This window comes from Perca flavescens, chromosome 16 (assembly GCF_004354835.1).
Source record: "Perca flavescens isolate YP-PL-M2 chromosome 16, PFLA_1.0, whole genome shotgun sequence".
Lineage (NCBI taxonomy): Eukaryota > Metazoa > Chordata > Actinopteri > Perciformes > Percidae > Perca > Perca flavescens.
In genome coordinates this window covers 24,114,230-24,142,056 of record NC_041346.1, presented here as the reverse complement: position 1 = coordinate 24,142,056, position 27,827 = coordinate 24,114,230, and the positions used below count along the sequence as shown (strand labels likewise).

Here is a 27,827-nt window from a genome sequence, read left to right as displayed (position 1 = left end):
TATAGTATGTTAAAAAAAGTCACAGTATAGTGTCTAAAAAAGTCTAAAAAGTCATAGTATAGTATGTGGAAAAAAGTCATATTATGGGATGTTGAAAAAAGTCATAGTATAGTGTCTAAAAAGTCAAAAAGGACATACGTAGTAAAGTATTTTGAAAAAAGTCAAAAAAGTCATAGTATAGTAAGTTGATAAAAGTCTTAAGTCATAGTATAGTTTTTCTATAAAAGTCATAGTATAGTATGTCGATAAAATAAAAATAAAAATCATAGTATAGTATGTCGAAAAAAAGGAAAAAAGTCATATTATAGTATGTCGAAAAAAGTTACAAAAAAGTCATACTATAGTATGTAGAAAAGTCATAGCATAGTATCTCGAAAAAAGTCATATTATGGGATGTTGAAAAAAGTCATAGTATAGTGTCTAAAAAGTCAAAAAAGGACATACGTAGTAAAGTATTTTCAAAAAAGTCATAGTATAGTAAGTTGATAAAAGTCTTAAGTCATAGTATAGTTTTTCTATAAAAGTCATAGTATAGTATGTCGATAAAATAAAAATAAAAATCATAGTATAGTATGTCGAAAAAAAGGATAAAAAAGTCATATTATAGTAAGTCGACAAAAGTTACAAAAACGTCATACTATAGTATGTAGAAAAGTCATAGCATAGTATCTCGAAAAAAGTCGTAGTACAGTATGTCGAAAAAAGTCAAAAAGTCTTAGTATAGTATGTTAAAAAATAAAAAAATAAGTAATAGTATAGTATGTCAAAAAAAGTCATTGTAAAGTATGTCCAAAAAGTCAAAAACAGTCATAGTATAGTATGTCAAAAAAAGTAATATTATGGCATGTCAAAAAAATTGAAAAAGTCATAGTATAGTATGTTAAAAAAGTAATAGTATAGTATGTCATAAAAAGTCATTGTAAAGTATGTCCAAACAGTCATAGTATAGTATATCAAAAAAAGTAATATTATGGCATGTCAAAGAAAGTGAAAAAGTCATAGTATAGTATGTTAAAAAAGTCACAGTATAGTGTCTAAAAAAGTCTAAAAAGTCATAGTATAGTATGTCAAAAAAAGTAATATTATGGCATGTCAAAAAATTTGAAAAAGTCATAGTATAGTATGTTAAAAAAGTAATAGTATAGTATGTCAAAAAAAGTCATCGTAAAGTATGTCCAAACAGTCATAGTATAGTATATCAAAAAAAGTAATATTATGGCATGTCGAAAAAAAGGAAAAAAAGTCATATTATAGTATGTCGAAAAAAGTTACAAAAAAGTCATACTATAGTATGTAGAAAAGTCATAGCATAGTATCTCGAAAAAAGTCGTAGTGAAAAAAGTCATAGTATAGTGTCTAAAAAGTCAAAAAGGACATACGTGGTAAAGTATTTTGAAAAAAGTCAAAAAAGTCATAGTATAGTAAGTTGATAAAAGTCTTAAGTCATAGTATAGTTTTTCTATAAAAGTCATAGTGTAGTATGTCGATAAAATAAAAATAAAAATCATAGTATAGTATGTTAAAAAAAAAAAAAAAAGTAATAGTATAGTATGTTGAAAAAAGTCATTGTAATGTATGTCCAAAAAGTCAAAAACAGTCATAGTATACTATGTCAAAAAAAGTAATATTATGGCATGTCAAAAAATTTGAAAAAGTCATAGTATAGTATGTTAAAAAAGTAATAGTATAGTATGTCAAAAAAAGTCATCGTAAAGTATGTCCAAACAGTCATAGTATAGTATATCAAAAAAAGTAATATCATGGCATGTCAAAAAAAGTGAAAAAGTCATAGTATAGTATGTTAAAAAAAGTCACAGTATAGTGTCTAAAAAAGTCATAGTGTATTATGTGGAAAAAAGTCATATTATGGGATGTTGAAAAAAGTCATAGTATAGTGTCTAAAAAGTCAAAAAGGACATACGTAGTAAAGTATTTTGAAAAAAGTCAAAAAAGTCATAGTATAGTAAGTTGATAAAAGTCTTAAGTCATAGTATAGTTTTTCTATAAAAGTCATAGTATAGTATGTCGATAAAATAAAAATAAAAATCATAGTATAGTATGTCGAAAAAAAGGAAAAAAGTCATATTATAGTATGTCGAAAAAAGTTACAAAAAAGTCATACTATAGTATGTAGAAAAGTCATAGCATAGTATCTCGAAAAAAGTCATATTATGGGATGTTGAAAAAAGTCATAGTATAGTGTCTAAAAAGTCAAAAAAGGACATACGTAGTAAAGTATTTTGAAAAAAGTCAAAAAAGTCATAGTATAGTAAGTTGATAAAAGTCTTAAGTCATAGTATAGTTTTTCTATAAAAGTCATAGTATAGTATGTCGATAAAATAAAAATAAAAATCATAGTATAGTATGTCGAAAAAAAGGATAAAAAAGTCATATTATAGTAAGTCGACAAAAGTTACAAAAACGTCATACTATAGTATGTAGAAAAGTCATAGCATAGTATCTCGAAAAAAGTCGTAGTACAGTATGTCGAAAAAAGTCAAAAAGTCTTAGTATAGTATGTTAAAAAATAAAAAAATAAGTAATAGTATAGTATGTTAAAAAAAGTCATTGTAAAGTATGTCCAAAAAGTCAAAAACAGTCATAGTATAGCATGTCAAAAAAAGTAATATTATGGCATGTCAAAAAAATTGAAAAAGTCATAGTATAGTATGTTAAAAAAGTAATAGTATAGTATGTCATAAAAAGTCATTGTAAAGTATGTCCAAACAGTCATAGTATAGTATATCAAAAAAAGTAATATTATGGCATGTCAAAGAAAGTGAAAAAGTCATAGTATAGTATGTTAAAAAAGTCACAGTATAGTGTCTAAAAAAGTCTAAAAAGTCATAGTATAGTATGTCAAAAAAAGTAATATTATGGCATGTCAAAAAATTTGAAAAAGTCATAGTATAGTATGTTAAAAAAGTAATAGTATAGTATGTCAAAAAAAGTCATCGTAAAGTATGTCCAAACAGTCATAGTATAGTATATCAAAAAAAGTAATATTATGGCATGTCGAAAAAAAGGAAAAAAAGTCATATTATAGTATGTCGAAAAAAGTTACAAAAAAGTCATACTATAGTATGTAGAAAAGTCATAGCATAGTATCTCGAAAAAAGTCGTAGTATAGTATGTGGAAAAAAGTCATATTATGGGATGTTGAAAAAAGTCATAGTATAGTGTCTAAAAAGTCAAAAAGGACATACGTGGTAAAGTATTTTGAAAAAAGTCAAAAAAGTCATAGTATAGTAAGTTGATAAAAGTCTTAAGTCATAGTATAGTTTTTCTATAAAAGTCATAGTGTAGTATGTCGATAAAATAAAAATAAAAATCATAGTATAGTATGTAAAAAAAAAAAAAAAAATAAGTAATAGTATAGTATGTTGAAAAAAGTCATTGTAATGTATGTCCAAAAAGTCAAAAACAGTCATAGTATACTATGTCAAAAAAAGTAATATTATGGCATGTCAAAAAATTTGAAAAAGTCATAGTATAGTATGTTAAAAAAGTAATAGTATAGTATGTCAAAAAAAGTCATCGTAAAGTATGTCCAAACAGTCATAGTATAGTATATCAAAAAAAGTAATATTATGGCATGTCGAAAAAAAGGGAAAAAAGTCATATTATAGTATGTCGAAAAAAGTTACAAAAAAGTCATACTATAGTATGTAGAAAAGTCATAGCATAGTATCTCGAAAAAAGTCGTAGTATAGTATGTGGAAAAAAGTCATATTATGGGATGTTGAAAAAAGTCATAGTATAGTGTCTAAAAAGTCAAAAAGGACATACGTAGTAAAGTATTTTGAAAAAAGTCAAAAAAGTCATAGTATAGTAAGTTGATAAAAGTCTTAAGTCATAGTATAGTTTTTCTATAAAAGTCATAGTATAGTATGTCGATAAAATAAAAATAAAAATCATAGTATAGTGTGTTGAAAAAAAGGATAAAAAAGTCATATTATAGTATGTAGACAAAAGTTACAAAAACGTCATACTATAGTATGTAGAAAAGTCATAGCATAGTATCTCGAAAAAAGTCGTAGTATAGTATGTGAAAAAAGTCATATTATGGGATGTTGAAAAAAGTCATAGTACAGTGTCTAAAAAGTCAAAAAGGACATACGTAGTAAAGTATTTTGAAAAAAGTCAAAAAAGTCATAGTATAGTAAGTTGATAAAAGTCTTAAGTCATAGTATAGTTTTTCTATAAAAGTCATAGTATAGTATGTCGATAAAATAAAAATAAAAATCATAGTATAGTATGTCGAAAAAAAGGAAAAAAAAGTCATATTATAGTATGTTGAAAAAAGTTACAAAAACGTCATACTATACTATGTAGAAAAGTCATAGCATAGTATCTCGAAAAAAGTCGTAGTACAGTATGTCGAAAAAAGTCAAAAAGTCATAGTATAGTATGTTAAAAAAGTCAAAAAGTCGGAAAAAATCGTATAGTATAGTATGTAGTATGTTGTTAACTCATGTTAAAAAAGTCAAAAAAGTAATAGTATAGTATGTCGAAAAAAGTTTAAAAAAAAGTCACAGTATAGTGTCTAAAAAGTTAAAAGGTCATAGTATAGTGTCAAAAAAAGTCAAAAAGGACATACGTAGTATAGTATGTCGAAAAACGTCATAGCACAGCATGTCGAAAAAGTCAAAGAAGTTGATAAAAGTCTTAAGTCATAGTATAGTTTTTCGAAAAAAGTCATAGTATAGTATGTCGAAAAAGTAAAAAGAAAAGTCATAGAAAAGTCATAGTATAGTATGTCGAAGAAAGTAAAAAAGTCAAAAAAATTCATAGTATAGTATGTCGAAAAAGGGTAAAAAAAGTCATAGTATAGTATGTCAAAAAAAAATCAGAGTATAGTATGTCGAAAAAAGTCATATTATAGTATGTAGAAAAAAGTCAGCATAGTATATTGAAAAAAATCGTATAGTATAGTATGTAGTATGTTGTTAACTCATGTTAAAAAAGTCAAAAAAGTAATAGTATAGTATGTCGAAAAAAGTAAAAAAAAAAGTCACAGTATAGTGTCTAAAAAGTTAAAAGGTCATAGTATAGTGTCAAATAAAGTCAAAAAGGACATACGTAGTATAGTATGTCGAAAAACGTCATAGCACAGCATGTCAAAAAAGTCAAAGAAGTTGATAAAAGTATTAAGTCATAGTATAGTTTTTCCAAAAAAGTCATAGTATAGTATGTCGAAAAAGTAAAAAGAAAAATCATAGAAAAGTCATAGTATAGTATGTTAAAAAAAGTAAAAAAATGTCACACTATAGTATGGAGAAAACAGTCATAGCATAGTATGTCTTAAAAAGTCGAAACAAGTCACAGTATAGTGTCGAAAAAATTCAAAAAGGTCATAGAATAGTATGTCGAAAAAAGTCAAAGAAGTTGATTAAAGTCTTAAGTCATAGTATAGTTTTTCTAAAAAGGTCATAGTATGTCGAAAAAGTAAAAAGAAAACTCATAGAAAAGTCATAGTATAGTATGTCGAAGAAAGTAAAAATGTCAAAAAAAGTCATAGTATAGTATGTCGAAAAAGGGTCAAAAAAGTAATAGTATAGTATGTCCAAAAAAAGTCATATTATGGGATGTTGAAAAAAGTCATAGTATAGTAAGTTGATACAAGTCTTAAGTCTATTATAGTTTTTCTGAAAAAGCCATAGTATAGTATGTGGAAAAAGTCAAAGAAAAGTCATAGATTTTTTTTTTACATACTATACTATGACTTTTTTTTACTTTTTCCGACATACTATACAATGATTTTTTTCGAAATATAATACTACATAAATGACTTTTTTCTTTTTTTGACATACTATACTATTATTTTTTTAACTTTTTTTGACAAACTATACTAAACGTTTTTCAACATTCTGTGCTATGTCTTTTTCATTACATTTTTTCGACATACTATACTATGACTTTTTTTTATGTATTATACTATGACTTCTTTTTACTTTTCTCAACATACTATACTATAACTTTTTTCATGATTTCAATATACCATAATGTGACTTTTTATGACTTTTTTCGACATACTATACTATGACTTTTTCAAGACTTTTTCGATATACTCTACCATGACTCTTCTTCGACAAACTATACTATGACTTTTATTTTTTATTTTGCAATATTATACTCTGACTTTTTAAAAAACACATTCCACATACTATACTATGATCTTTTTTTTAATTTTTTCGACATACTATGACTTTTTTCAAAATACTATACTATGACTTTTTCGACATACTATGCTATGATTTTGTTCGTCATACTATACTATGACCTTTTTATGACTTTTTCGACATACCATAACTTGACTTTTTCCGTTGAAAAAGTTGAGTTTTTTCGATATACTTTACTATGATTTTGACTTTACTATGATATGACTTTTTACGACTTTTCTCGACATACTATATACTATGACTTTTTCATGATTTTAAAAATATCATAATTTGACTTTTTACGACTTTTTCAACATACTATACTATGACTTTTTTACAACTTTTTTAACTTACTCTATGACTTTTTTCGACATTCTATATTATGACTTTTTTTGACATACTATACTGTGATTTTTTTCGACATACTATACTAAAACATTTTTACGACTTTTTCAACATGCTATAACATTACTTTTTTTAAACATACTATAGACTTTTCATAATTTGTTTTCGACATACTATAATATGAATAGCCTAGTAATAGGTCATACCATCATGTTTCTATAAAATGTTTAGTTATGCATAAAATAGTCATCCAAGCACAAGACACTTTTTTTCTTCAGCATTTCCATTTGGAGATGTTTTGGAGTGGAATTAAAGAATTTAAGTACTCCTAGACTGTTGCATTGCACCTGGCATGAAATCAGCTCACCATCAACAAGTGCCTTAGTGGCTTACATTTGTTTACTAGCCTTTGATAGTTTTGAGTCATGGGTGGGAGCATTGGAGCTAGTTTAATTAGCCTGGTGTCCTGAATGCCAAAGAAATATTGCCTCACAGAGAGCAATTTACAACACAGGAGCTTTCTGTGAGTGCTGTTAATGAGGTCCACTTGAACAATTCAATCATACCGTATAATAATAAAGACTTTATTACGGCATACCTCCTGGCTGGAGTTATACTGAAAACTAAGTGTGAGCATTTTCGTATAACAATCAGCTCAATTTACAGCTACAGCTTGAGACATTTTGCTACAAAATCAGGCTTTCTCCTGTGGGGAATAACAATCAGGCAGTATGTAGGTCAGGCTTGCTGAGGAGTAGGCACTGCTCAAACCAGTCTGTCACATCCCTCCATAATGCACTCCACTCTCCCTTTGGACCTCAAGTCTAAACATGGTCTCTCTTGCTGCTTGTCATTTATCTAGGCCTGCTTAAGTATTTAATGAACATGTGATTCTTCTTGCACGCACTCAAATTAAGCTTAATTTACATTTTTACATACACAAAACGTCACAGAGAACAAAGATTTTAAAATAGCTAAATAAAACTTTAATAGGTCTAGTTGCAAATGTACATAAATTGCACAGCCACATTTTGTCAACACAAGTTCCTCTGTCGTCAAAGGAAGCAGAATCCAGCAAATACTTTATACTTTCAACATACTTACAAAAGTATTTTCTACAAGATAATAGAAAACATACAACATATTTTACTTTATTTATAGCTTTATATATTTGATTGATCTTTTGTAGAATTGGATGAAATGTCAAGAGTGAGCTCATGGTTTTCTGACTCTTTAAGTTAGAACTGTGGGAACATGGATGGAATAGACAAACTAATAGCTGAGAAGTCTAATTAGAAACCAACATAAGAGTGTCCTCTTTACTTGTGGTAGATGTACTGATACATGACTTTTATTATTGTAGGCCTACACTGCAGTTTAAAGCAAGACTGTAATTTTTGCTTAACAATCGCCACTGCTAAACTATGTTATGCTAATCCTGTTTTAACTAAATGTGAAACGGCACTTAACAATTTAGCTAAACAATAGCTTCACATTAAGCTAAAAGGCTAAGAGAATCAAAGATCCGTGGACTCAATCTGTAATGCAGCAATTATCATGCAGCAAAATGCATTTAAATTTGCTAACGTTAGCTCACCTTAGCTTCCAAAAGTTACTTGTTATTACAGACCGGGTAAGGCATTCTATTTCTATGGCTGTACTGTTAGAATCACAATTTCCAACTGTTTAGCTTTAGCTAGCGTAAATCTTCTCTTAATACAGCCATGGTGTAAATGCTAAACAGTAGTTCACCATTTAGCTAAAATGTTGTTTAGCATTTAGCTAAAATGCTAAGCTGTTGTAACAGTTGCACGATTCAAAAGTCTGCAAACAAAATCAGTAAAGTGGCTTTTACAGAAGTATTAACCTACAATTTGCTAATGTTAGTTAACCTTAGCCACCAAAAGCTAGTTGTCATAACAGACCAAGTAGGCTGTAACGTTAGCATCACTATTTTTATGTGTTTAGCGAGTGTAAATGCTAAATAGTCATGTGCCGTTTAGCATTTAGCTAAAATGCGGAAAGAGTCATAACGTCAGCAAACTGAATCAGTAAAGTGCCTTTAAATTTACTTGAATTTGGACATTTAAGCTAACATTACGCCCAAATGCTACTGGTAAAAAAAGACCATGTAGCTATCTGTAAGGCTGTTCAGTTAGCAGAAGCAACTTCTGAATGTATTGAATGGAACAATAGTGCATTTTATTGCTAATGAATTCAGCTATTCATTTGAAAGTTTATTCTTTCTTCTGTTAAAAGTAACATAGCCTCGCTTTAATCTCTGCAGTTCACCAATATTGTTTTAGGACTGAATGCCTGTTAAGATATGCTGAGGAGAAAAGTCATATATCTCAGATATTTAGCGACAAGAGGAATCTTCAGTCTGAGGCTATTCCTTTCTATTCAAAAAGGAAAAAAACATAAATACAACCGTTTGTGAATGAGCTATACCAAAATCCCTTTCTTCGGTTTTGAACTTTGCCACGTTTTTAAACACCTGGAACAGGTGCTGTGCTAAAAAGAATTAAGCTAATAACTAACACCAACCACTGAATGTAAAAGTGCATAGAGCCAGACTGATGAGACATACAGGATTGTATGGCATCCTCCACGACTTCCCAAGAGACAAACTCCTACTTAGATTTTTTGGCTAGTGATATTACACTCTAAATACAAAACAATAGCTTTAACAGGGAGAACACTGAAAGGTTAATTTAATTGTATAGTTCTACTAAATGAGGACAGATGACCGACTGAGCTATTTGGTATTTACAATATCCATATTGATACAGCAGAGTTTGAGCACAAGATACATTTACAAAAAGCTCTGTTAACATTAGGTAAAAATAGTGTGAGCATTTTATTTACACGTTCCCAGGCTGTCCAGCCTTTTGATGCACTCGGTTATCATATATTTACTGTATATGTCTGCGGCAAAGCATTCATCATCATCATCATCACCTTCAAATTGGCAACAAAAGAAAACAAATGGTGATACTGACGCTACCATTGGCTCTAGAGCGAGGATGAAGCATGCAGAGCCTCACACTTGATGTATACAGTCTGTTTACTGGTTAAGAAGAATGAGTACAAAAATATACAAAATACAGATGCTGAAATGGTATGGAGCAATGACAGCAATGCGAGGAAATATTAGAAGGACCTAACCCAATGTTAAGACCAACTGGGAGTTAGCATCTTCACATTCAGAAGAACAAGGGATGGAGGGAGGGTGGATGCGAGTAAGAAAAACAGACAGAGAGGAGCGAGATGATGCCACTTGGATTAACAGAGTCACAGTTTGGATGCAGCATACTTCATTACCACAAAGCAGTTAGAGAGAAAATGTTGTAACTAAGGAGGCCATTATTACAATGGCTCACCAGTCCAGTGTATAGTATGAGTGAGACGTGTCTAAACACGTGTCGCTCAATAGCTCTTGTGCTACTAGAGTGAGAAGACCACACATATGCCTCAAACCTAAATCTAAATCTGGGTTTAATTGATCTATGTCTTTAAGAGCAATGATAAGCACCAGAAGAATAACCGATCACTTGACTTGACTGTGCAAGATGTGCAAGCTACGCCAGAGCTGTTAGAACTATTGTACAGACATTTCTCTCAAATGTAGTGCATAATGTATGTAAAGGGTTAAGCATCATGGAGATTGGAAGGGGTGACTGAGGCAATGGTGCTGATCACTGCTCGATGTGATCTCCTCCAGGGCTCTAAAGCAAGCTACACATTACAGTCTTTAATCATAAGAGAAGAAAATAAAACTAGATTTCACTCCTAAATAAAGGGCTGCTTTTATATTTGAGATTATCAAATATAGATATGTGCGTATACTCTATAGAAGAAAAGAAATGCATACATCTATATTAAATTTCATTAATATAGTATTACATAGAATTCATTTACTTTAGCGTTCATAATACATTTATGTGTGTACAATTTTATTTTTGTATCCTTTACAAATCCACAGTATAAGTTGTGCATTTTTTTTTGCTGAAATAAGGGAGCTGTGGGATAAAGTTGAGGTGTGTTCCTTAATTAAGGCGTTTCATGTACCAATAGCTTCTCACAAAGTGCACTACATAGGGATGGAGGGGGAGGGGGGTGGGGGGAAGCAGGGCTCATCGGGACGCTCAGGAACACACCCAAGGAGTGAAAAGGGACATAAAGATAATTTTGGACTAAAAATATCTATTTTTGAGCTTCTATTTGGTTCTTTATAAACAATGACTTTAAAATAAAGCAGTAGAAACAAATCTTCTCAAGACAACTAACGTGATCATTCTCAATGCGTGTTATTGTTGTCTTCTTCCTCTTGTTGTCGTCAAGAGGGAGAAGAATAAGGAGAGAGAGGAGGAGTGGAAGGTTGCTAGGGTGACCGTGTCTGGCGGCTGTCACTGTGTGTGGTTATATAGTGGTTTGTCCCAGGCATAGGCAGGCTCTTGAATTGCCCCAGCGACTGCATACATCCACTGGCAAAGTGTCTGTCTGATAGACAGCTTTGAGTTTCATATTTACAAGCTCTGCCCCGCCTCCTCTGGCCGTCACCCTCGTAACGAAGGCTGTCTGGTGATCTTGTTCTCTTGGGGGATCTGTCTGTTACGCTGAAGTCCCGCCTCTTCTAATTGGGCCCCTCAGAGTGATGACCTCACTCCTGCACTGGTGTCCAAAAAAAGTTGAAATGTCCTCCAAAAGTACTCTGTCCGCGTTTCAAAACACACGCAAACCGCCGCGGTCTTTCAAACAGGCATGCAGCCATGCATGCATGTAGATGTCCTCTCACTGAATAAACTGTACACACGCAGGCACTCAACACGCACTCGGGGGCAGATGCCAGTCTGTCTAGCAATTGCTGCTGTTCCTGAACTCTCCGTTTTCAGTAATCTGCAGTTTGGTGGGGTTGGTGGGGGAGATGCCGTTGCGGGTCTGTATGCTGTAGCGCTCCTTTAGCTGGCTCAAAGCGCTCATCAGACGGGCGTTGGCTGCATCCAACGATGCTATGCGCTTCTCCTGCACACACACATGAATACAGTTAGAAAACATACTGCAGAATCTATATTTACAGACAAGCCACAATGGTCTGTTCCTACTCAGGTGGAGGTTATGCAAGAGCCTCATGCAAGAACATATTTGTTTTCTTATCCTAAATCTCTCTTACTTTTTTCTGTGAGGCTTGATTGTACACGTTGGAGTTACAGAACCTTTTTTAATTGCACAAACTTGTTGTAAATTGCTTGTTTAAACCTGAACTTCTCACCTGTTCTTAAGGAGGTGTGCATACATTATTAGCATTATCAACGCCCCCAAATCACCATATAAGGCTACCTTCTCTGCTTCATTTGCAGGCAAGTTTCATTCACAAAAATGTTACCAAAAAGTACAAAGAAGAATTTTTACACCGCAGAGCTTCAAGTCCCACGGTCGGAAATCAGCAGAAAAAAAAGAACAAATTTAGCAGCGTCACTTTCGTATTCCAAATCACGCTCTTTAATGGAGTGCTTTAATGGAGGATGTTTCCTTGGACAGCAACTTCAATAAAGGCCCTGAGGCTGTTAAGACTGTAAGAATTTCTACGGAATTGTAAATGTAAGATTTCACACCAAACTACTAATGGCTAAATCTAAGAAAAAATTGGCACGCCATGATGCAGTTTTAGTTTTTATTTAATTGATTTCTGTAACACATTTAAACTCCAAATTAATTCAGACGAAGGCATTATATGATTCTTAAGTTGAACAAGTGTTTTACAGGAGACATCTGTACATGACTTGTACCACACGTCTCGGCCACTAATACATTTTCGTACCCAAGAAAAGATTCTAATTGGGAGAAAAATGCAACAAATTATGTGGCACTTACGAATCTCTCTGTATGAATAGTTCTTGCATGAGGCTCACTGAGTTAATTATATAATGTAGGCAGCGCTGAGCCACAGAAGCAAACTTCCTTCATTGTCTTCATAATGACATTTTTTTTATTTTCATTCTCTATGCCTGTTTACTGAGGGAGACAACTTATTGCCTTACTGTGGCGTGTTTGTTTGTAGATGCAAAGTCTCATTACTTCAGCCGTGAAGGAGATTAATCACCTATGGAAGTCTGTGTCTGGGTTTGTGCAAATGCCATGTTGCAGCATCGTTTTTTTTTTTTTTTTCCCCCACCAATTCAGTTGTAAAATCACTTTGACATTAATCTCCAAAGAGGCACATTTGAGCTTAACTGTGTGTCTGTGTTTGCATGCACATAATGTACACGTTTTCCAGCGTATACAAGAAATGGTGTCCACAGACAGCTGTAACTAACACTACAGCAGTGCGTAATCCGTTCTTGCAACAGTTATACCCACACAATCATTTTCTGCTTAATTTATAATTACATTCCCAACAATCAACATTCAGAATTCCTCGCAGCTGTAAAGCAACACTTTTGTGTTTTCTAAGACAGATTTTGAACAGTTCTATATGAATAAGACCCACATGGATTATAGAAGAGCGACATGTTGACAGAAAACTAGATAAGAAATTTGTAAATGTATGTTTTATAAGAGAGCGAGTGGGAGGGAGAAATTCTGCTCGGCCATTCAAGCTTGTCAATGCCAGAGCTGAGACGGCTATGAATTAAACATCTCTTTGTATTTCAGTGACCCTTTGTTTCCTCAAGCAGAGGACGCAAGTGACAGCACATACAAATTTGACTCGCACAGACACAAAGTATCTACAGAGCCATATGCAACCAGCACAGCGGGTGCTAGCTATTTTCTGTCAATGTGTTGTACATGTGAAAAGATTTTTTATTTGTATTTCTTTATTTGTGCAAAAAAATATAAATGGAGGAAATATACAATACGATAATAACATGCACAGGTGGGATAAAAAAACAACAACCTAAGCGCTTGTAAAAGGAACCCACCTAACATTGAAATTAAAGACAGATGTACGTGCTGCCACACATTTGCAAATGAACATGAAAAAAAAAAAAGATCAAACTGACCTGAGCGTCGATGATTTTCTGTTTAGAGTCTACCACTGCCTGCATGTCTGAATGATCCTTCTTTAGCTCCTCTTCCACCGACATTAACCTGCAAACAAGACAAACGTAATTAAAATCTTAAGAACAGAACGCAAAGTGGCATTTCGACAGCGTCTTCTTCTCCCTACCTGCTGATGATCCCCTTCATCTGGAGGTCCTTGTCGTCCTGCTGTCTGCGCAGGCGCTCCTCCGACTCCTCCAGCCGGGCCTGGTACTCCATCAGAACCTTCTGGGCTTGTTCGTCCTGACCCTTCAAACGGGCCTCGTACTCTTCCAGCTTCTGCACCGACGCCCGCAGCTTCTCCTGCAGCACTGCGATCTCCTGCTGGTACTGAACAGAGAAGCAGAGAGATGAGGAGATTCTCATCATCGCTGTTGCCATTATCCTCATGATCATCATCATCAACCCTATCAGCAATGTCCCCTTCTTCATTACCATAGCCGACAAAAACAAAAGAGAAATCGCTCAATCAGGCCTGAGATTATGTCCTGTTGTTCCTGAGAGAGTATAATTTCTGTCACACAGGGAATCACATAGTTCATTTCCAAGCCATTTTCATTATTGCTCTTCCATTCTGCACCTGTATAGCTGCCCCTAGAAAAAACTTCCTTTTTAATCAAATTATCATTTTTCTTTCCAATCAGACACTCCTACTAACAGTCAAACCTCTGGTTTAGCTCTGAAACCAATGGCCTGTTGAGAGGTTAAACTGGCAATAAACAGTGAGAGGAAGAAAAGAAAGGAAGTTTAGGATGGATAAAGACAAAGAGTAGGTGAGGAGGGAGGGATGCAACCAGTGAAGTCGGAGTCTAGTCTGTGAAATAAACTCTGAAAATCTCTCCCTGACCTCTCGCTGGACCTGAGAGAGGCTTTTGAAAGAGTTTTCTTCAGGCAAGGGGGGGGGAGAGAAACTAATGGAGAAATCAAATCTCTTCTGGATAGAAAAACACATTTCCTCTAACAGTTAGGGATACGGTTATCAGTCAGCGTGTCGCTGAATGACCAGAGAGAGTGAAACTACAGACACGGAAACAATAATAGTCTATAAGAGTATAATAAGAGTCTACAGCCACGCTAGCAGCTCTGTGAGGCTTTACTAAAGCACAGTGGTACTTTGAGCTAAATTCTAACATCTGCGTGCTCGCAATGTTAACGTGCTGATGTTTAGCATGTTTTACAGTCTTAGCATGCTAACATTTGCTAATTAGCAGTTAATACAAGGTGCAGCTGAGGCTGTCGGGAATGTCAGTAGTTTTGCAGGAATTTGGTCATAAAACAAAGTATAGGACAAATTAGGTTTTGATGTGATGAAAAGTTTAACAATTGCCAAATCTATTACGATTCATCCTCAAAAGGTACATGAATGTCCGGGTTAAATTTTATGGCAATTTCGCAGAAATCTTTTTTTGTGCCAGTAGAGGATCAGTAGGATTCCAGGACAGACTGAATGTCTGTAAATAAATTGTAATGGCAATCCAGTCCAGCTGACCGACATTGACATTCCTAAAGCCACGCTGCTAGCATGACTAAAAGGTGTAATCAGATCATTAGCCTTAATTACAATCAGTTTGCTTTACTTGATTAAATCCTTGTCTTTTCAGTTGTTGCTAAAGAAAATACTACATCTTGTAAAGCTTCATCCTAACTGATGTTTCTTGGTCTTTCTGGCTGACGATATTAACCTTGTCAAAAGTCTCCTTCCTTATAGCTGAGAGTAACTCACTCCCTAAAACAAATCAAAATTGAGGTATCAATCATTCAATCAATGGCATTTTTAGACCAACAAATTACTGTCAAAACTAAATAAAAAAAAATAAAAATGAACAGTTTATCTTTGTATTATATCTGAACATGAGCCAGCTCATTATTCAGCAATAACTGAAAGAGAACACCGAGAAAGACAAACTATCAAAGCACCCTGAACGAGCAGATTCAATTACACACTGCGAGGATGCTGCTGGGATCATTTATCTGTCCTCGTCACCTTCAACTTATTTTTCCATGTCACTCCCCTGCCCACCACTGGGACATTTTTCCCATCATGCCGCTCCTTCCAGGAGGAATGGTGACCTCAAATAGATTTATCTTATCGGCTCCTCCGCCCTTTTCTCCACTACTCTCTCTGTCTCTAATATCGCTCTGCTCTTGTCACTAGATCCCCTGAGAATTAATGACATGTACTGTATCTGTAACTGCCTTTGTCCTGCACTGTTCTCTCTCAAACGCACAATACATCTACTCTGTACCCCTGATGTCTTTCCCTCCACCAGTGGTAGGCAAATGGTGGACAAATCTGGCTCTCCAACTTAGATAGTTTACGTTAAAACCTGTGCTTATAAGATTTACTGTAGATAATGTAAATACAAACTAATTTAAAACCTACAAAAATATGACCTCATAACAGCTAATACTGCATAAAGAGAGGCATGCAAAACATGAAAACTATGTCTCGTTCTGCGCAGTGCATGGTGCTGAAATGAAGCCCTTACATTTCTATTTCAAATGTATACTTACATGAAATAAATAAAGTTTGTTTCCACTCCACAAACATTGGCAGCCCAATAAACAATGCTGAAAAAAGAAACTGGCCTATGGTTTAACTAATGGCAGACCCCTGCCCTGCACTCTTCTCTCGTACCTGCATCCTCTACATCTATCTGAAACATATAAGGAGGAAATGAAATCTGTCGGAATAGAAATACACAGTATTAATCAGATGTTCCCCTCTTCTCTGTCTTTATTTAACTGCAGCATTGAAAACATCTTAGTCCAACATTAACACGTTTAATAGCATATTTTGACTACATTTCAATTTTTAGTGTAATAAAAGTTTTGCTGAGATAAAACCCTGTGCGTTTGCATCACTGACCTTCCATAAATGTCTGTGTATTTTGTATTTTAATCTTTGATGGTTGTAACGGATTATAAAACAGACGGTATATTATGTGTTTTTTATTTGCTACTGTTCTTTGATTTTGTGCATTAGAACAACAAATAGAATTAACACATCTGAATATTGATAACACAGAACAGGACAAAAGAGAGTTGGAAAACAAAGGTGGTTTGAACAGATGCATCTGTGCACCGGCTGTCCTGGTGTTACACCTGATGAGGATCAAGGTAGACTGTATTTGCAACCATAAGAACATTGAACTCGCATCTTTCACAGGACACAATTAAAAGTCCAAATGGAACTCGGAGCTAGAAGGACGAAGAAGCCAAACCTGTGAAACGACAAAGTCCAAATACTGGAGGGAGATTTTATAGCCATATTTATCACCTCAAAAATATAAATTTTAATCACACAAATATTGCAAATTAAACAAGCAGTTAAACCAAAATGTAGTACTTCTGGTTTAACACCACCTAGACTGACCCTGGAAATGAATCAATCTAAAAAAAGGATACTCCGTTAATACAATTTGGAAATGGAGTGAATAAGCTAAAGAATTAAACATCAATAATCCAAATGTTGCTGATGAGACCCATAATTAAATATTAAAGAAGGTAATTAAACTTAGGTGAATTATAGAAATGTCATAATATGGTTATTACATAGATGATCGATGAAATCAACAAGTTGGGTCATTAATCATATTTTCGGTAATACAGCTAAAGTATTTAATTCATGATTTTTTGTCTGCTTTTTGGAAAAGACATTAGCACTGTTGGTTCCCTTTTTAATTTAGTTTTCTTTCTTAATATATAAAATGATGTATATGACAGTTATACATTTCTATTTGATTTTCGGTTTCGGTTTCCTTTTTTTTATGCAGTTGCACATTTTGTGTAATCTGGCAATAAAGAAAAAAAACCTCACATCCTTCCTAAAGACTGAAACATTCATCCTCAACTTCATGCAGAATCCGACATCAAGATAAAAAGAAATGCACGGCACAGAAATTCAACCTTCCTGTGTTTCACATTTGCTATGCTTGCTCTTATACATATTCAATGGTATTCAACTGGGAAATTAAATGTCAAATAGCATTTGTTTTTTAATTTAAAAAAAAGGAAAGTATGTTATTATTGCACTTACTTGTGTTCATCTAAATGAGCAAATAATTTAATTTATTAGAATTTCTATTTTTAAGTCTACTCCACCTAACAAGACAAATGCATTCCCTAATTTGTTACACATCACTGAATACATACAGTATATGTAAATGGATGTGAAAGCTTAAAATGGCAACTGTGGGCCTGTTTTGTTAAGACTGTACAGACCATTAGCTGCAGCCTGCGTCTAAGCTGCTGTGGAAGATGTACTGTTTTCCGATCCTTCTCATGTTGCTGCTCTGCTATTTTAGGGTGGCTGCGGCTTCTTTGTTAAGACTGAAGTTATTGCCTTCTTTGGTTGCTCTCCCTGCCTGGGCTGCTGGCTTCCATAAAGTATGAGCTATGTTAGGATGACAGGTTTGTATTCATTATGGATGGAAAAAAATAAATAAAAATGGGGGACCATGGAAGCGAAGCAGAGGGTGAACAGTTGTAAAGGTTGCTGAGAAGAAAAGCAGGAACATAGGCAGTGGAAGCAGCAGAAAGCCTCTTTCTGTCTCCATCTCTCACATAGATGCAAGCGCACACAAGCTTAACATGTCTGTGTGGATGTACTGCATGTGCATACACACACACACATACACACACACCCCTGCTTTGGGCTTTTAAGTTCATTCCAAAAATGCTAAGAAAGATGGGGGAAAGTTGTGAGGGTGTGTGGAGTTATTCAAGGTGGAGGGACATTTATAAATAAGGTAGGAAGGTTAAAACTAACAGTATTTTACATTGATGAAGTATCACTGCACAATGTATTATATTACAAGTTATTCTTCATTTATATAACAGATACAATACAGGAAGTGTATTGTTAGCTAAGTTGTTCAAATCCAGTGACTAGAAGATGAATTGATTGACAGCTGTAATTATTACTAATTGTTTTAGTTATTTTTCAGGTAAAAACGCCAAACATTCCAGCTACTCAAATGTGAGAATTTGATGCTTTTCATGTCATATATGATAGTAAACTGGAATTATTTGGGTTTTGGACTGTTGGTCAAATAACACAAGTGATCTGAATACATCTCCTTGGGCTGTTGGGGAGAATAACAGGTATTTTTAAAAACTATATTCTGATATAGACATAGGTATATCGAGAAAATAATTTTAGCAGATTAATTGATAATGAAAATAATCCTTGTCCTGATATTCAATACTGGCTCCTGCTGACAAACATGCTGATATTCTTGCCTGCTATATTTAGCCTCACAGTTATTTTGACTTTAATAACTATCTTCTGCCATTATTGCTATGACTTTCCTGCTGTTGATAGCCAAAACCGAGCTCACTCTGTTGGCTGTGAAAAAGGCAATAAAGCATCCTCGAACTGAAAAGCCAATTTCGAGAAAATAGGAGATTGAGGTATTATGGGGTCACATGCAGAGCCAGACAGACGCACAATATGTCCTATTTACCTCAATTTTATTTAATAAATGCGCATATTATGACTTTAAGTGACAATTTGGGTATGTCTACGAGACCTCAGGTTTAGAGGAAAGGGAGTTGGAATAAATCCAGCAGACAATTAAGTGGAAAAAGGGTGTTTTAAGGAGGAGGGGGTATGCGGGAACTAATGAGGGGTAAAGAAAGGAAGGATAGTTAAGTGGGAGTATTAGGGCAGAAAGGTTGAGGTGGATTGTGAAAGGGAGGGGGGTTGGCAAAGGTCAAAGTTTGGATGAGGAGGCAAGTTACCTTCTCCACCTGAGTCAGATCCTCTCTGTTTCTCAGTGACTCGGGCTCCATCCCCTCATGGTCTAAATACTGCACATTCATATTCAATAGCCAGGCTGCTGTGCGGTCCAGCGCACTAGGGTTCACTGGGGAGGGGGCCTAGTGAACACACACACACACACACACACACACACACACACACACACACACACACACACACACACACACACACACACACACACACACACATGAGCCGAGTGCAAGTGACAGGGAGGGGAAGGGGGCAGGTTGCAATAACAGCACAGAAACAACAGAAATAAGCTTGAAATGCACCAAATCAACCGGACTGAAAGCAGCAGGTGGAATGGATACACACCTCTGTCTTCAAGCTCACGCATACACTGGAGCACACACCTCGAAGCACTGACTTAAACACGTGCGAGTGTGTCCGCCTACAGTCTCATACTAGCAGCAAGGAAGGTAAATACAGTAAGACTAAATGAGAGAAATGAAATGAGCCTGGAGGCAGATACTATCAGTTAAGGTGTGTTTGTTTCTATCTGCCAGTCATCTGATGTACAGAGGAGTAGAGAAGGTGGCCGTGGACTGTTTCAGTACATGAGAGGAAACGTAGGAAGGTTTTTTTTTTTTTTTAATCCAGCACTTTCATTAGCATTAGCTTTTGTAAAGGCTGAAATATCAGATTCTGAATAACTACAAACGGAAACAATCACTTTTTTTTTTTTTTGTGTCATTCTACAGATAAAATGTATCATAACTTAACTAGTACCCTAATCATTGAGAAACTGTTAGAAAAAGTTAATTTGAATTCAAACAGATTGAATTAAGATATAACTGCATACATTAAGATCCAGCTGGTTTTTTTATATAAAAAAAATTCATTATTTTATCTTTTTTGCACATGCAATTGAACTTGAAATTTGAAGCAACTTAAAGCCACTATGCAGCATTTAAATATTTCAGACTTTGGCATCCCCCAGTAGTATCAAAAAAACAGGCGCGTGTTTACCAATGTTTACCATTTTTACTGTGTTAGTTTAGCATGTAGCATGCTAACATTAGCTAATTAGCAGTAATCACAAAGTATACTTGAGGCTGATGGGAATGTGATTAGTTTGCATGTATGTGGTCATGAAGCCAAGTATCGGACAAATCACAATTTTGTCCTGATGATGGAGCTAGACCACCGAAAGTCCACCCTGAAGGGAACACAAATGTCTGTACCAGATTACATGGCAATCCATCCATTAGCTGTCAAGACATTTCACTCAAAACCACAAATATCAACCTCATGGTGGCAGAAGAGGAAAGGTCAGGGTATCACCAAAGTCAGTAGGATTCATCATCTGGGAACCATAAATGTTTGTACAAAGTTTTAACCAATCCACGTAGTAAATGCTGAGATATTTCACTGGACCAGTGAAGAATTTGACCTGATGGTGGCGCTAGAAGAAAAGGTCACTGGATCACAAAAGATTCATTCTCTGGGGACCATTCATGTATATAATTTCATGGCAATACATCCAATAGTTGTTGAGATATTTCATTCTGGACCAGAGCAACGGAGGGACCGACATTTAAAAGATACTACAATGAAAAAAAACACAAATAATGTACACATAGTGGCTTTAAGGTTCTGGACTTAAGTTTGCTGCTTCAACCCCTGACAATTAACGTGTGTGCTGAATTCCAGTAACATGCAAATTTGGAGCCATCAGTCAATCCTGCAGAATATTCCATAGAGAAGAGAGCAGATCATTATGGTTAATATGCAAATGCCCTACCCTTCAGCCAGTTACCAAGGGCAACCATTGACCAGTGTTTTAAATTACGGCCTATAGTTCTGACCTGCCAATATTGAACATAGACTTACCAGCGAAGGCATTGAAGAAACGGAAACCTCCCACTGTGACGGCACACACTGACACACATACTCTATCAATGCACCAATCCAGTAATATCCTATATCTGTTTCTGCATTCATGAGGTCGGTTTTCTGTTGCCTTGTGAGCATGTGTGAGCGCATATATATCGCTAGTTAATAAGATGATAATTGTGCTTCCACCACCCTCATTCTCAGCCCATTAAACTTGACCAGTAAAACAGTGGCATAGTGATGAGCTGCCTGTATGCAAATTACTGTTATTACATGCACAATGACTATAGTTCATAAGGGCACAATGTGAGTGTCTGTGTCCCCACACAGCCTTTTTCAACATGCTATGAGACAAATGGGCGTTTTATTATAGGCAAATTTTTTTTCCATGACTGTAATTTCAGGTGATTACATAGACAGAGACAGCTATAGTTGGTCTTGAATAACAGCCTAATGAATATCATCCTCAATTATTGTACTGTATGTGTACGCTGCAGAGCCGGTCCCATACCTGTTTGTGCTGAGCCCTCTGCTTGGTCTCAGGACTGTCCCCTTTGGAGGAAGAGGACTGCTGTCGTAGACGTGCTCCGCTGCCAGGCCAGTCGGGTGAAGATGTCATCATGTTGCCAGATGAGGGCCGGGGGTACGGTCCACTGTTGAGCAGATTCGGGGGGGTGCGGCCCCGAGTAATGCTCTGAGGCGGAGGTTGGTCTATCCTCCGCTGCGGGCCCGCACTGTTCTGTCTGGGGACGGTGGGCTGGTGCTGTGTTTCTGTGAGGGACAGCTGTCGGCGGTTGAACTCCCCCGAACGCCTGGTGTACTCATCCCCACTGCTCCCACCACCTCCACCTCCTCCTCCACCTCCACCGTGGTTCAGGAAGGCATGCTTCCCTCCTGCTGGTCCGTCTTCGTTGTTGCTATGGGAACTGACAGAACTGTGGCACTCTGAGCCTGAGTCAGTCATTCCGCGAGGGGACACAGGCAGGCAGGCCGCCATCTGGTAGACTGGGTTCTGGAAGGAGAGGGGGGCTAGTAGCTGGGCGGGTCGGCCTGGGGTGCTTTCTGTGGTCAGGGTGGTGGGGTTCTGGCCTAGCCTCCTCAGAGTGGGACCTCCTGGGATGTTGCCCTGTGGGACTCTGGCTGACCAGCCTCCCCCGGAGGTTAGGCCTTCACCCAGGGCATCTGAGGCGCTGGGACCTGGGCCACCTTCCAGACTGCGGGGGTCCTGGAGGTCCACCATGGACAGACTCTTGCTGCCATTGGCCATGCCCAGGTCAGGTTCATTGGTCTCAGAGTAGCTTGAACTGCGTGCTGGGGAAGGCTGGATCCCTGAGCTCCTTGTCACAAAGAATAGGTCCTTATTTTCTGGGGTAGGGGAAGGTAACCTGGTGAAGTCAACTAATCTGAAAGAGACAGACCAAAAAATAAAGTCAATCTGGTGTGCAATTTGCAAAACCTCGGCCAATTAAGATCAGTCACAAGTGATAACCGTGAGCTGTGGACTCACAAAAAAAGGTAAAATATAATTCTGTAGTTTTCCCTGTATTTAAATGTTAATGCATAACCAAATTGTTGTGCAGAAAGCTTCTTTGAGATTAATAGGCAGCAATGTGTAGCAACATATTACACAAAATATGTAATAAGATCAGTAATCAGAATTTAAAAATACAATTAACAATTAATACGAGTCATAAAGTCAGAAAACTGAATCAATAATGTGCCCCAAAAAGCTAAATTTGCTAACATCAGCCATCATAAGATACTGGTCATTACAGACAAACAGCAAACCTAAACAGTAGATTAGCATTAAGCTAAAATGCTTAGCTATTGTAACAGTAGAAGTCGAAATAAAGTCCTAAGGTCAGTTTTTGAAAATGTGTGGCCTCTGCACTCGTTTTCTTTGTCCCTCGTCCCCCCACCTTCCCTTTCTTCCTTTCCTTCAGCTGGCAGATGGAGGCTTTATTGCCAGAAGAAGATTACCTTGACAGACGTGATTTATCTTCCAATAATCTCTATTATTCACATCACGCTCATCTCCTCCCTCTTTCTGTGTCCTTCTCCCTCTGTTCCATTACCCTCCCCTCCTAACTTCTTTCTCTTTCCTCTTCATTCTGCTCAATTTCTTCCCTCTCTCAATCTTGGCACTGTCTCCTTTTCTTGCTCCCACTACTTTTTTGTTCATGTCACTAGTTGGGGGATGAGAAGCAATTAGGTGAGAATCGTGAGCTTATTCGAACGCTGTTTCAGTCTCACAGCTTGCTGATGAGGATACACCACGCACAGAAACACACGTACATCAATATACGAGAAAACATATACTGTGATATAGGCTCTGACAGCAGGTCATATAGGGGCAACATTTAATTAGTTCTATTAATCCTGGGCCCCTGATTACCATAACGATACCGGCCGTCGGACTCGCTTCCTGTTATGTACAATATGATCTCATCTGCCTGCCTGTGTTCTGGTGTTGTGTTTACTGGCGTTTATGTCTGGCTTTTACTCATTCATCTCTCCTCCTGTGGGTGCCTGTGCCTTCATGTTAATCTTTCTAAGTATCACCTTGCCATTGTTCTGCCAGGGAGTAAGAGGACAGGAGATAAGCGAGATAAGGTGCTGTCAGAGTGTGTATTCATCCGCAGGAGAGTAAACGAGGTTTCGTCTGGCTGACGTAAACAAGCGGGGGTGACACTCTCCCTGTGTCGTGGCCTCGGCTGACAAACATTAACACTCAGCAGAGCCGGTAGTTTGAGAACACAATCTTTGGCGGAGGCAAAGCGCCCTCCGAGTTTTCAACAGGCGCTGGGATTTATTGGTAACTGACCTTCTACAAACTGGTGAGCTGTTCCAAAGGTTGCAAGAAGCCACCCATTTTTTTGTTGGTTTAGTAATATAAGGACTGTTTAAGGACTTTTTTTTTTAAACACTGGTTCAATAAGTACTGATATTTTTTACATGGAGTCATTTATATATATTGCATTTCAAAGACTCTAATAAAGTTTTTTAAATATGCAGAGGAGCAGAACCACATGTATTAATTATCCTATATTTAGGGTTTGCACAACACGCCAGCAGCTGCAGCACCAATATACAATAGCTGCCTGTTCACTGTCAGTTGTCTTTTCTGTGCTGCTCACTCGAACACTTCCACATGCAATTGCAATTTTCAATATAGATAAATAGAAAATAATACGCTCAATCTTTGAGACCCCCAGAACATTTAAATCTGAAGTATATTTGTGATCCTAGATGTTAATTAGGAGGTCCCACCATATTTCGCACACGGCATCTAATTATGTTGCAATCTTTTATTCATGATTCAAAAATAACAATACAATACAGTCATCTGCATACATTAATACGTGTGCGTGTGTGTGTGTGTTCTAGATGAGATCTTAAATATTTCTTACCCTGAAAGATCATTGTCTATGACCATCTTCTGCAGGCCGGTGGAGATGCTGCATCTTGCCTCAGCGGGAGGCGAGCCCATATGCTCTGAGGACTGTCCGGGTGTCATCTGGACACAGGACGGGTTAGACAGAGCTGTGTTCACCTCCCGCAGGATCCTGGGCAGAGGACCAAGCTTGGAGGCTGCACTCTGGGAAGAAAGAGACACCATTAAGTTTGAAGCCAATCAAATCTTACTCTGGACCACTTTAGTTAGGGCATTACTTGGATTTCATTTCCGTGCTGTTACGCTGAATTTGATATTTACATATTTTCAATGCAATCAACTTTCTTATTCAGACAACATACTGCAAAATGAATTAGGCCGGCCAGTCTGATGGACTCAACCAGACTCACTGTGAGTCCCTGAATTATTGAAAGACACTGTTTCAGAGAGCTGGATGCTCTACCCAAAAAAAAAAAAAAAAAAAAAAAAAAAAAAAAAATCTGCCCTCTAATTATTACCAGCTTCCCATCTGCTACCAGAGCTAATGTAAATGTCCTTGTAAATCCATTAATATGCCTCACCGAACCTCTGAGGCTTTACAGTGTTCTCCGCTTGTGCACCATTTATGTAATGCAATAATGAATTATTGATTGATGTACGATAAACATCCTAATGTAGTCTTAGCATGAATCGAATCCTCGAGCTTGTGATAATTTATTAAAGACCTTTGGACCTTGTGTAAAAGTTGAATCCTTTATGAAATCTACAGAATAGATTAAAAAAATATATATATAAAAAAAAAATATATATATATATATATATATATATAATTATTCTTTTGATAGAAACACATACATTACAATTTTCAGAATAATTTGAATTGTTTTCTACAGAACGTTGATTATTGTATCCTGCAAAGCACGGTGGTGGCTTTGCTGAAATTATATTAAATAATAGTATGCCATCTTCAGTACCTGGTCCATCTGGGACACAACCTCAGAGAGGAGGGAGTGCAGGGTGGAGAGTTCCCTGCCGAGGTCGATGTACCCCTCAAAGCCTGCCGTGTTGGAGATTGTCTCTGGGTTTGAGATTTCGAGCAGGAAGCGCTGCATATTGGTCCACTCGTGCTCCAGGAACTGGTTCATGAATGACATGTACTCTTCCTTGTTACCAAATCTGATAGCAAACAGGGACAGGAAAGGGAAACGGGGACAAAGAGTAATGCAGAAATGTTATTTCTTGTTTGTTTTTTTTTAATTCCACAATTCTCCACTGAAAAGCTAGAAAAGAGTTATGTGGTCCCATTATCTAAACACACCACAAAAACAACAACCCACTCACTTGGTGAAGTTTGCCAGGTTTTGGGTGACTTTAGCGATGAGCGTGAGTGTGCGTGCTGTGCGGTCATCTGGATACTCCTGCATCAAATTGAAAAGTGAGGGGGACATGATGGCTGGACAGAGAAACCGCAGGAACAAGGACGCACTGATCAAACGCTCACTGATGTCCGGTCGACCCCGGTTGCTGCATTCCTGTCGCCATGACGCAAAGACCTCCTTCAGTTCTCGTGGAAACACACTGTGGAGAAAAAGAGACAGGACAGAAGTTGTTTTTTAAGAGAGGACCAAAATGCCTCTTTACGTCATCAAACCTCAGCGTGTGAAATGGAGGGAGTAGACACTAAAATGTTTGAAGGATTTCTTAGCTTGAAGTATACAAAGGTGGCTCATGGAAGTCTGTTTTTGGCATATTCCCTGTTCTCCTTGTATATATTCCCATTTCCCAGATTCTTAACTTTCATTCCTACTCCCGAACGTAACGTAAAAAAAATGCTGTTAAATTTAAGAGAGCTCCAGAAGTCTCTCATGTTGGTCAGGAATATGTTCTAGAGGACCGTAGTACAGAAACAGAGGTGAGCACATACCTTCTGAGACGTTTGGGGAGTGATTGTAAAAAACAAACTGGTCATGATGAATCACAACACATTTGCTGAAGCGATCAGCGTAGTTTGAGCATATTATTTGCATCTGATTTGAACCTTTGATAGGATGTCACACAGCTTTTTCCTTCTTCTTTTTTTGTTGCATTTGTCAGGGGTGCAAACAGCAAGAAGGAAGCTGCTACTGATTTGATTGCAATCACTTTCCATACATCTTGTGGTTCTAAAGTCTCATTACTCAGAATGTCTTTGCAACTCCAGTTTGGTTTATGTTGTTTCCATTTCAGCATAATTGTATCGCTTCTTATAAATAAACTATATATACTGCAGTCATTTAAGCGGTTTACACAAACAAAAGTTTGAGATCTTTTTTTAAATGAAATCCTTGTCTCTGATTGGAGTGTACATGTGATTAATCATTTGATGCCTGGAGAGCTGCTCTGAAAGGTTATTCCTACACTTTGCTCTGAGTAGGAGTAAGATGCTTGATACATTATTCTTGTTTTTTAGTAAAGTTTTACTCCGAAGTTGGGTGTTAAGAGCATTTTTGATTTCCAGAGTTGCTTTATAAAGTCACATATCCAAGTTCTGAACAAGAAATGTCTTTTAAAACTGACAACTACTTTTTTAAATAGCTTTTGGTGATTTACTGTATATATATATATATATATATATATATATATATATATATATATATATATATATATAGAGAGAGAGAGAGAGAGAGAGAGAGAGAGAGAGAGAGAGAGAGAGAGAGAGAGAGAATCCCTCTGCTGTTTAGGCAAATAGGGACAATGTTGTCAGTTGTCATATTCTTTAGCCAATCAAATTTCGAGTTTGCCATGTTGGGTGTATTCTTTGACAGGCCGGAGCCACCTAAGTCAGTATTTGTCAGGCCAGTAAAACGATTTTTACTAGCTATTATTTCTTGAGGGTGTCCACGACCCCTAAGGTGTCCTCAGAGTCAATGCAGGGGGGTGGCCAAATTATTGTTTAATACGTTTTGGAAAGTCGCCACCCCAAATAAAATTTTAATGTCTAAAAATTATACGTCAACATGAATACAACATATTAGCAAAGATAAATCGGACTATTCGTAAAAAACGTCATATACTGATGATAGGTAGGGTAGCCACTATGGTAACCATCCACACATACAGTTAAGCTTAAGAATTCACTGTGACTTCCACATGTATGTTTGACATTAAAACATGATGATATATGAATATGTAAAGAATATGTTATATGTTGTAGAGCACCATACATTTTTTTATGTGTATAGGTTTTAGGCCACCCTACACGTTATTGTAGGCCAAGTTTATT

At 36.2% G+C, this 27,827-nt stretch overlaps 1 protein-coding gene across 10 annotated transcripts in view; it reads right to left on the bottom strand.

Annotated features, from left to right (window-relative positions):
* Window positions 1-7,467: 7,467 nt before the first annotated feature.
* LOC114570634 (disabled homolog 2-interacting protein) overlaps window positions 7,468-27,827 on the bottom strand; it is a 176,294-nt gene continuing 155,934 nt past the window's right edge. For all 10 annotated transcript variants that reach the window (XM_028601014.1, XM_028601015.1, XM_028601016.1 and 7 more), the window contains 8 exons: window positions 25,907-26,143; window positions 25,540-25,741; window positions 24,582-24,769; window positions 21,683-22,574; window positions 19,296-19,433; window positions 13,678-13,880; window positions 13,511-13,598; window positions 7,468-11,531 (listed from right to left, as the gene is read on the bottom strand). In XM_028601014.1, the coding sequence (XP_028456815.1) occupies window positions 11,364-11,531; window positions 13,511-13,598; window positions 13,678-13,880; window positions 19,296-19,433; window positions 21,683-22,574; window positions 24,582-24,769; window positions 25,540-25,741; window positions 25,907-26,143 (2,116 nt within the window). In that variant the 3' untranslated portion in view covers window positions 7,468-11,363. The remainder of the gene's footprint in view (window positions 11,532-13,510; window positions 13,599-13,677; window positions 13,881-19,295; window positions 19,434-21,682; window positions 22,575-24,581; window positions 24,770-25,539; window positions 25,742-25,906; window positions 26,144-27,827) is intronic.